This window comes from Dipodomys spectabilis, unplaced genomic scaffold (assembly GCF_019054845.1).
Source record: "Dipodomys spectabilis isolate Male_0828 unplaced genomic scaffold, ASM1905484v1 ptg000512l, whole genome shotgun sequence".
Lineage (NCBI taxonomy): Eukaryota > Metazoa > Chordata > Mammalia > Rodentia > Heteromyidae > Dipodomys > Dipodomys spectabilis.
The window spans coordinates 407,901-417,959 of NW_024871189.1; the positions used below are offsets into that span (position 1 = coordinate 407,901).

A 10,059-nucleotide genomic window follows, 5' to 3' on the forward strand; every position below is an offset into this window, starting at 1 on the left:
ATTCCTGTGGCACACTGGGATTTAGTGACGTAGCACGTGGCCTGTGGCCAGTGTGCCCTGCCCCCCACATGCAGGCTGTTAGGACAATAGGACAAGGGCCAGGGAGCTTCTTGGGGGCCAGGATCTTCACCCCAGGCCACGGGGCCACGCTCCCCTCCCCCACCCCTTGCCTCTTGGGACCGAGTGACCAAATGTCACTCGGACAGCAGCCTGGACCAGGAGGCCCTGCGCTTCAGCTTGCTGCCGTCACAAGTGAGTCCAAAAAAGGAATTCCTGCGTATTTTACTAAAATAAAAAGCTTTTGTCCCATGGTGGCCCGTGGCCTGCCGCCTCCCCATCCCCCACTACAGAGCAGATGGGGGGGGGCCAGTGGTGGGAGGGGACAGGGCCGATGTGAACGCGGCGCTGGTGTCACATGAAGAAGGGTAGAACTCGGCCTCACCCTCAGAAAGACCACCAAGAATCCAGGAAAATGCTACGTGGGCAGGGGTGGCCTGGGATTGGGGGTGGTGGGCAGGCGAGGCCTGGGATTGGGGATGGGGCAAGGCGGCAGCAGGAGCAAGCTGTGGGCCGGGCAGAGCCTTTTCCTAGGGACCAAGGTTGGTAAAAGCGGCCACTGCCCGTGGGGGCTGCGGGACGTCCCAGGCTCCTTGTGGGCTGGGAACACACAGGCTAGAGGGAACCCGGGTTCCCGCCCCGTCTCCATAGTCCCCAGACACCCCCCTCCCTGCCAGGACACAGCTCGGATGCCAGCACAGCCAGTCCTCGGCCGGGGAGGCAGCGCTGGGGGGAGGCAGCGCCAGGGGGACGCAGCCGTGACCCCGGGAGGAGGGCAGGGCGGGAGCAGGCACCCGGCGGCAGGTCACAGCTCGTTGTGGAGAGGCTGGCACCGCGGGGCGAGCCTGTCCTCCAGCACGCCGTCGGGCGCGCACACCCAGGGGTCGTGCGTCTCCCACTGCCACTTGGCCAGCCGGGCTCTAAGCGCCTGCAGCACCGGCGCGAGGCGCGGGTCGGCGGCCAGGTTCTGCGTCTCGTGGGGGTCCTGGCTGCTGTCGTAGAGCTCCCAGCGGGCGCGGTAGTAGTACTGGTGGAGGTCCTTGTACCAGCCCGTGGGCCGGCCTGCCACGGTTCGGTTCAGGAGGTCCTGGAAGGTGGGCGAGACGTAGAAGTCCTGGTCGATGGGGAAGGGCATCTTGAAGTGCAGGTTGTGCACCAGGCGGAAGTGGCCGTGCAGCACCGAGCGCATGGGGTAGGACATGGTCACCTCGTGGTGGCTCTGGCTGCCGAAGACCGTGGCCCAAGCGGGCTCCTCTTGCAGCGCCGGCAGCAGGGACCGGCCCGTGAGCTGGATGGTCCTGGAGCCAAAAATGGCGTAGCTGGGGTAGGGGATGGAGAACCAATCCAGGATGGTAGGAGTGAGGTCTGGAAAGAAACCACGTGTCAGCCAGGACCCGCGGGGCACGGAGCGTGGCCTGAGCCACTCCAGAACCCGAAGGCCAGACATCGCCGGCGGGGCAGCGTGCCCTGGGCGCTGGCCGGTCATTGCTGGGCCATGAGACCGTCCATGGCATGCACAGTATGCCCAGAGGCCCTGGCTGGCTCCTACTTAGGGTCTTTAGAACTCCTACAGGCGGCTGGGAAGGTGGCTCAGTGGTAGAGCACTTGCCTTGCATGCATGAGGCCCTGGGTTCGATTCCTCAGCACCACATAAACAGAAAAAGCTGCAAGTGGCGCTGTGGCTCAAGTGGTAGAGTGCTCGTCTTGAGCTGAAGAGCTGAGGGACAGCGCCCAGGCTTGAGTTCAGGCTCCACGACCGACAAAAAACAAAAAAACAAAACTCCTACTGGTTGGATGTGCCTCAGGGAAGGAGGGCCTGCCGGAGCTCCTGAGCTCAGAGTTTGGGGCCAAAGAGAGGAGGGCTCCGAGCTAGGAGGAACCCCGGCTCACAGCCCAGTCAGCCACCGGAAGCTCCTCCAGGCGTGGGCAGGGCGGGGGAAGGCGCAGGGCCACCCCCACCGGTCCTTCACAGTTCTCGCACCCACAGCTCTGTGTGTGTGTGTGGGGGGGGATACAGAGGCAGAGACGAGCAGGGCCAGGGAGGCAGGTGTTCTCTGAGTGTGGTCCCTGGGCACCAGCACTGGCACCACGTCCGAACGTGGCAGGCCCACGTCTGGAGACTCGAAAGCTTGCCTGTGCCATGCCTTCCCCCGTGGCCCGCCCCGTGATGCCTTCACCAGAGCGCAACCACACCTGGCAGGGGACGGCCCCCGGACGTGGTGGGCGGAGGCGTCCGTACGTACCTAGGAGGCTCACGAAGGCCTCGCTGACCTGGCCCCAGCGGTGCCGGTGCTCCGGAGACGACACCAGCAGGGGCTCAGCAGTCCCGGGGCGGTACAGGTTGGTCCTCCCGCTGGGGAAGGGGATCCCGTTGTCTGACGTGAACATGACCAGTGTGTCGTTTAGGACCCCAGCGCTGCCCAGCTCCTGGAGCACAAGTCCGATCCCTGGGGGCGGAGCGGGGGGTGTCAGCTCCTCCGGCCTGCTGACCATCCTGCCGCCTAGCCACTGCACTCTGTGTGCCTTAAAGCACCCAGTGGTCCTTCCTGCCAGCCCAGGCAACTACCTGCAACCCCACCCCATCCTGGAGCCCTTCCCAGAGCCCCAGGGTGCTGCCCATCCCTCAACAGCCCTCAGCTGCCGCCGCTCCCACAGCTTTCTGTGCGTCTGCTTTTATTTTTTATTTATTTTTATTTCTGGATCCGGTCATGGGGCCTGAACTCCGGGCCTGGGCGCTGTCCCTCAGCTCTTCAGCTCAAGGCTAGCGCTCTACCACTTGAGCCACAGCGCCACTTGTGGCTTTTTCTGCTTATGTGGTGCTGAGGAATTGAACCCAGGGCCTCATGCATGCAAGGCAAGCGCTCTACCACTGAGCCACCTTCCCAGTCCCTTCTGCTTTTAAATTTCAAGTTCAAACCCCCAAATGGACAGCTTGGGAAGAGGCTGAGGACGGCATCTTCTCCACACCCGCTTCCCGGGGCCGCTGTCATTCGCCACACCAACAGGGGCGTGATGCAAGGTACCGACCTCCTCATCAAGGAGGTCAGCCTCCCCCCAGAGGTACATTCGCTGGTACCTCTAAATCTGACCTAATCTGGAAAAGACTTTGCAGGCGGAAGGTGAGGAACTCAGGGTGTGATCATTCCCAAGTCTCCAAGTGGGCCATGTATCCAGTGCTGAGGTAAGGGTGCTCTTAGGAAGGGGAGACGCACACAGAGATGCCGTATAAAGCTGGCTGCGGCGATGTGGCCACAAGCCGGGGGATGCCATGCTTCCCCAGCCTAGAAGCTGCAGAGGCAGGACCGGTCTTCCCTCCAAACTCCTGGCCTCCATACCTCGAGAATAAAACTTCTGCTGTGTGAAGCCCCTGGTGTCAGCCACAAACACTAACGCAAGTTCTGCGTCAGTACATCTAGATCCAACCCCCCATCCCACAGCCTTTTCACAATCCCACTGCTGAAGCGCACTGGGGTCGTCCCTAAGGGCAGCCGCAGGACCCGGCCCGGCCCAGCGCAGTTCTTCAGCACAGCTGGTGACCCGCAGGGCACAGGGCTGCCTGAGTGTAGCCTGCTTGGCTCAGCCCAGCGGGGCCTGCCCACCTGCTCACACTGCCACAGGGGCGCCCACCTGGGCTGGGCCCAGAGAGCTCCTTGAGGGGCCTGGTCCTCGGAACCCACCTTGGTCCATCCTGCCGATGGTCGTATACTGGGCAGCCAGGTCGGCTCGGGCTGCTGGTGTGTCGGGGATAAAGTACGGCACCTGGGAGGGCACAGCAGAATGGGAGAGAGGCCTGGGGAAGGGAGCTGCCCGTGAACTTGGGTAGGAGGTGGAATGCCAGCCTTCTTGCCAGGGTCAGGCACCACCTTGCTCCTGAGGACAGACTGGCCCGAGGGGCTGCATTCTGGAGGTGTCTCTCTGCAGCCCCATAGAGGACGCCCAGGCCTAGTAAGTACTGGGGTCCCCTCCCACGCGGTGGGCCAAGGCTGGGGGCTGGGGGAGGGCCTTAGGGACGGTGCCAGAGGGCGTCTTGGAAGTGCAGCAAGGGTCCCTCCTACCAGCACGTCCTGTGGGTCGTAGGTCTGGGGTGTCCAGTCCGGGATGCGCCCCATGCCGCGCTCCCCATTCCCGAACTTCTCACAGAAGGCTCCGTACTGGGGCTGGGAGTGCCCACAGCGGTGGGGGTCGTGGAAGGCCACGTAGAGGAAGAAGGGCCTGGATGTGGGGGAGGGGCGCACATCAAGGTCGGGGGTCGTGTGGCCGGCTCGGCCCACACACTGACTCTCTAGCCTGGACAGCCCCACGCACAGCTTTGTCCATTCCTGCCTGTCTCAAAGTCTTCCTGTTTCCCTCACTGCCCCCACGACCCCAAGTACTCACTGGAGCATCTGGAATCTTCTCCCTGCCCTCCCTCCCGGCCATCCGGGGAGTCCTGGTTCAAGGCTGGGTCCGGCCCTGCTGGGAGGAGGCGGCGGCCCCTCTTCCCCGTACCGGTCGTCCTGGGTCTGCAGGAATCTCCGCACTAGCAGCTTAATCCTCGTGATATTCCGCCCCACCTGGAGCACAGAGCTGTTCTCCTCCGTGTACGCGAAGTCGAACGGGTACACGGTCTCCGGCCCCACGTGCTTCTTCCCGATGATGCCTGCGGGCGGGGGAGAGGGTCCAGGGTTCTCCATCCCTTCTCATCCTGAGCCCCAAGAGCGGCGGCAGCGGCGGGTGGAAGGCTGCAGACCACAGGTGGCGCAGGTCCAGGTCCTGGGGACGAGGGCTCAGGGCAGGCCGCCCTGAGCGCTCGGTCCTCCCAGCCCTGAGCGGGCGGGCTCCAGGAGGGGCCAGGGCCCGTACCCCCGCACCCACCCTCACGCCGCAGGGGCCAGGGGCCCGTACCCCCACACCCTCCCTCACGCCGCAGGCCTCACCCACCTGTGCGCACGCCGGCCTGGCTGAGCAGCAGCGGCAGGCTCCGCACCTTGTCGAAGGAGCTGAAGTGGTGCACGTCCTGGTGCAACCCGTACATGCCGTTCTGATGCTGCAGACAGGAGTGCGTGAGGCGGGGCCCCTGCCCCTCACCCACCTCCACTCCAGCCCTTCTTTTGTGCCATTACTAGGAACTTGAACACAGGGCCTGAGTGCTGTCCACGGCCTTTTTACTCTAGGCCAGCGGTTTACCACTTGAGCTGGTGCCTCACACCTGTCCTCCTAGCTGCGCAGGAGGCTGAGATCTGAGGATCATGGTTTGAAGCCATTCCAAGGAAGAAAGTCCCTGAGACTCTTTTTTGTCGGTCGTGGGGCTTGAACTCTGGGCTTGGGCACTGTCTCTCCGCTCTTCAGCTCAAGGCCAGCACTCTACCACTTGAGCCAGAGTGCCACTTCCAGTTTTCTAGTGGTTTATTGGAGATAAGAGTCTCATGGACTTTCCTGCCTGCGCTGGCTTTGAACTGAGATCCTCAGATCTCAGCCTTCTAAATAGCTAGGATTACAGGCAGGCATGAGCCACCAGCTCCTGGCTTCCCTGAGACTCTTATCTCCAATTAACCGCCCAAAAAGCCAGAAGCAGAGCTGTGGCCTAAGAGGTAAAGTGCGGGGCCAGGAAGGTGGCTCAGTGGTAGAGTGCTTGCCTTGCATGCATGAGGCCCTATTTCGACTCCTCAGCAGAAAATGCCAGAAGTGGCGCTGTGGCTCAAGTGACAGAGTGCTCGCCTTGAGCTGAAGAGCTGAGGGACAGCGCCCAGGGCCAGAGTTCAGGCCCCACAACCAGCAAAAAAAGAAAAAAGAAAGAAAGAAAAAGAAAGAGGCAAAGTGCCAGCCTTGAGCAGAAAAGCTAAGCGATAAAACCCAGACCCTGAGTTCAAGCCCCAGTACAGACATACTTAAGTAATGAAATAATGAAATAAAAGAACGGATGCTCTGATATAGCTATGCCATGAATAAACCTTGAAGATACTAACTCAGTAAGACAACAAGGGGTAAACACCGTATGATTTCCCTCAGGGGTGGTCCCTGGAGCAGTTGGACTTAGAGACAAAGCAGAATGGAGCTCGCTCCCGTGGACAGGGGCAGGGATGGGGTCATTGTTTAATGGGTGCAGAATTTGAGTTGGGGAAGGAGGTGAGCCGGGCGCCGGTAGCTCACGCCTGTCATCCTACTCAGGAGGCTGAGATCTGAAGATCACGGTTCAAAGCCAGCACAGGCAAGAAAGTCCATGGGACTCTTATCTCCAATAAACCACTAGAACCAGAAGTGGTGCTGTGGCTCAAGCAGTAGAGTGCTCGCCTTGAGCTGAAGAGCTGAGGGACAGCGCCCAGGCCCAGAGTTCAAGCCCCACGACTGACAAAAAAAAAAAAATAGAAAAAGAAAAGAAAAATTGGAGGTGAAGTATGGGCTGACAGCCCTGTGAACCTGCTTAAGACCAGCCAAAGTGCACTTAAAAATGGCAAAGATAGCCAGGTGCCAGTGGCTCATGCCTGTAATCCTAGCTACTCAGGAGGCTGAGATCTGAGGATCACGGTTCAAAGCCAGCCCGGGCAGGATAGTTCGTGAGACTCTCGTCTCCAATAAACTGCTAGAAAACCATAAGTGGTGCTGTGGCTCAAGCGATAGAGCGCTCGCCTTGAGCTGAAGAACACAAGGACAGCGCCCAAGCCCAGAGTTCAAGCCCCACGACCAACAACAAAAAAAAATGGCAAAGATAGGGCTGGGAAGGCGGCTCAGTGGTAGAGCGCTTGCCTTGCATGTCTGAGGCTCTGGATTCGATTCCTCAGCACCACATAAGCAAAAAGAAAAAAGCTGGAAGTGGTGCTGTGGCTCAAGTGGTAGAGTGCTAGCCTTGAGCTGAAGAGCTGAGGGATAGCGCCCAGGCCCAGAGTTCAGGCCCCAAGACCGGACCCCCAAAAAAAAAAATGGCAAAGATACTGGGCACCGGTGGTTCACATCTATAATCCTATTCAGGAGGCTAAGGTCTATGGATCTCAGTTCAAAGCCAGCCCAGGCAGGAAAGTCTGTGAGACTCTTATCTCCAATAAATCTCTAGAAAACCAAAAGTGGCGCTGTGGCTTAACAGGTAGAGCACTGGCCTTGAGTTGAAGAGCTGAGGGACAGCGCCCAGGCCCAGAGTTCAAGTCCCATGACCGACAGAAGAAAAAAAAAGGAGGCAATGATGACATCTCTATCATATATTTGCAATAATAATCATAATGGTAACGATAATGATGATGGTAAGGGTGCCTGGTGGCCACTGCCAAGACGTAAGGTGACAAGGGCTGTACACAGCGCGTGTGCAAGCGTTCTACCCACGAAGCCATGCTCAGTGGGTGCCCACAATGACCCTGTGACATCCTGTTGTCCCCTCCGCGGCACAGACCAGGAAACCGAGACACGGAGCAGGAAGCTATGTGCTGAAGGCAACAGGGAGCAGCGGAGCAGCTCTGCGGGGAGGTGAGGGGTCAGAACCCTCCTCCGCCCTTGGCGAGGCCGCAGCCGTGGCCTGGGTCCTCCCCGCCCCCTCCTCCCAGAGGATGTCCTCACCTGCGGCAGGCCGGTGAGCAGGCTGGCGCGGCTGGGAGAGCAGCTGCTGACCGAGGTGAAGGCGTTGCGGAAGAGGAGGCTGCGCCGGGCCAGGGCGTCCAGGTGAGGGGTGGAGATGGCGCTGTTGTTGTAGGCACCGCTTTCAAAGCCCCCATCGTCGGCTGAGGAAGGTGGAGACAGAGGCGTGGGCTGGGATCCTGAGACACAGCGGGCCCCAGCGGCTCACGCCCTTAATCCTAATGACTTCACGAGGCTGAGATTTGAGGGGCAAGGTTTAAAGCCAGCCCAGGCAGATCTGTCTGTGAGACTCTGATCTTCAATTAAGCAGCAAAAAGCTAGAAGTGGAGGTGTGGCTCAAGTGGAAGAGTACCAGCGTTGAGCAAAAAAGCCAAGCCAGAGTGGGAGGTCCTGAGTTCACACACACACACACACACACACACACACACACTTGTACACACGAGACATAGCAGGAAGGAGCAGGGGAGGCTGCTGCAGAGGCACGGGCCAGCAATGCTCAGAACGGGGAGGCAGCCGTGGACAGATACCTGAGCAGGGGACAAATGACACCAGGCAGGAGATTGGGCTGTGGACAGACGGGCAGACACCCAGGCAGCATGAAACCTGGGTGGACTCAGCATGCAGGAGCCATGACCCCGCAGGCTTGGTGCACAGCACGTGATCCTCGAGTGAGTCCATGAACACAAGCGGACACGGGATTCAAGCAGGAACGAAACCCAGCTGCTGTGCTACCTCGACAGGCATGCTAGCAGGTGGCCACACTACTGGTCAGTTCCAGGCTCTGCAAAAACTGCCCAGGCAGCTGCTGGGAGAGGTGTGCCCAGGACACTGCCCACCCCTGCCCCTCACTGCTGCCCGGCACAGTCCCCTGCCAAAGACCTGGAGAATTTCCCCATGCCACCCTGTGAAGTAAACAAAGCCAGAGAGAAGGGGCGAGGCGCAGTGCCCACGATCACACAGCTGGGCAGCAGGGAAAGGGGGTGGGCCTCTCAGCTCCTAAAGCCACGCCAAGCTGCTTCACTCTGCTCTGGGGCCAGGGCCCCAGTATGCCAGGGCCCCCCTGTCCCCCGGAAATCAGTGGGAACTCTCAGAACAACGTTCTGCCCCCCTCACAGACACTGAACAGAGAGAGGGCTGGTCAGCCTCAGGGGGGATGACTGCCCCCGCCCAGCTGGAGCCACTGGGCTCATGACCACAGAGCAAGCAAGGGGTGGGGTGCTGGGGTCCGGCCATTCGGGGTGCATCTTGTGGCAGGCCCTAGCGAAGTCTACTTTGGGGAGTCTCAGCACTTGGCTCCTGCCTTACATGGAACTGTGTCTTCCCAGAATTCACCTGCTGGGGTCTTTTCTGAAGGTGGGGTGAGGCTTTGAGGGCGGGGCTGGGACAAGGAGGATGGTGGCTTTCCCCAGCTCCCTGAGGAGACCATGGAGCAGGCCATTTGCAAGCCAAGAGGGGGGCCTCACCAAACCCCACCTTGCCTGTCTCCAGCAATGCGAGGAGGCCGGGGTCGTGCCTCTTGGTGACAGCAGCCTAAGCTACGTCAGGGCAAAAGCTGGGGCTGCATGTCTTGGCCTCTGGAAAGTTCTAGCATTCATCCTGTTCCAGACTGGCTCTGGAAAGGTCTGGAAGAATGGAAGGACTTTCACAAGGGCCCCTGGAAGCTGAGGGTGCGTGTGCGTGTGTGTGTGTGACAAGCAGGCTAAAGCCGTCCAGAGGCCACAGTGAACCAGAAAGTGGGGGTCAGGCAGAGGTCCGGAGGCCCCCAGCCCCGCTCTGTCACCCGAACAGGAAGTCCTGGGAGCGCTGGGGCGCTCGAAGAAGTTGGGGTTCCAGGGGAAGGGGGGAGGCCGAGGGCCACAGGCCGCTCCGGGGAGCTGAAGACAGGAGGTGGCGCTGACGGGCCCGGGCCGCCCCGACGGCAGAGCCAGGCGCGCTGGGTGGGGCTGGGGTGCGGGTCGGCCAGGGCGCGCGGGGTGCGGGCTGACCCCCGCCCCGGTCCGCAGGGGGACCGCGCAGCGGCCTCGGGCGGGGCAGCGGCAGGCGGCCCCGGGGGCGGCACTCACCGAGGATCAGCAGCACGTTCCGGCGGCGCGCGCGGCAGAGCCCCAGCCCCAGCCGCAGCAGCAGCAGCAGCGCGCAGCCGGCGAGCCCCGGGCGGCGCATGGCGGCTCCGCGCGCAGGACAGCGACGCCCGCCCCGGCTCGGCCCCGCCCCCACGTCACGAGCGCGCCAGGCCCCGCCCCAGATGACGTGTCCGCCAGGCCCCGCCCACGGCTCCGCCCCCGACACCACGTGCCCGCTGGGTCCCGCCCCCAAATCCTGGCCGCGTCACGTGCCCGGGGAGCCCCGCCCGCTGCAGGATTCCCGCGGCGGCGGCGGCTCCAGGGACCGCGGGGCCCGGGACGGCGGGGGCCCGGGACGGCGGGGCCCGGGACGGCGGGGGCCCGGGACGGCGGGGCCCGG

The 10,059-nt window shown here is 61.7% G+C and overlaps 1 protein-coding gene across 2 annotated transcripts; it reads right to left on the minus strand.

Moving 5' to 3' along the window:
* Positions 1-267: 267 nt before the first annotated feature.
* Sgsh (N-sulfoglucosamine sulfohydrolase) lies at positions 268-9,767 on the minus strand. Of its 2 annotated transcripts, none has more exons than XM_042669986.1 (8): positions 9,660-9,767; positions 7,579-7,739; positions 4,978-5,083; positions 4,546-4,696; positions 4,113-4,269; positions 3,735-3,816; positions 2,301-2,504; positions 268-1,422 (listed from the first exon to the last, which is right to left on the minus strand). In XM_042669986.1, exons 1-8 carry the CDS (start codon positions 9,757-9,759, stop codon positions 863-865), a joined length of 1,521 nt encoding a protein of 506 aa, XP_042525920.1. In that variant the 5' UTR covers positions 9,760-9,767; the 3' UTR covers positions 268-862. The 2 variants fall into 2 exon arrangements, with proteins under 2 accessions (XP_042525920.1, XP_042525921.1); XM_042669987.1 differs by having other exon boundaries at positions 889-1,144.
* Positions 9,768-10,059: the final 292 nt, after the last annotated feature.

Coding starts and splice junctions, on each gene's coding strand:
- Sgsh (XM_042669986.1), bottom strand. CDS start 9,759: ATGCGCCGCCCGGGGCTCGCCGGCTGCGCGCTGCTGCTGCTGCTGCGG. Junction 3,817..4,112: donor ACGACCCACAGGACGTGCTG/GTAGGAGGGACC, acceptor GTGCCCTCCCAG/GTGCCGTACTTTATCCCCGA. Junction 2,505..3,734: donor CATCGGCAGGATGGACCAAG/GTGGGTTCCGAG, acceptor CTCCGCCCCCAG/GGATCGGACTTGTGCTCCAG.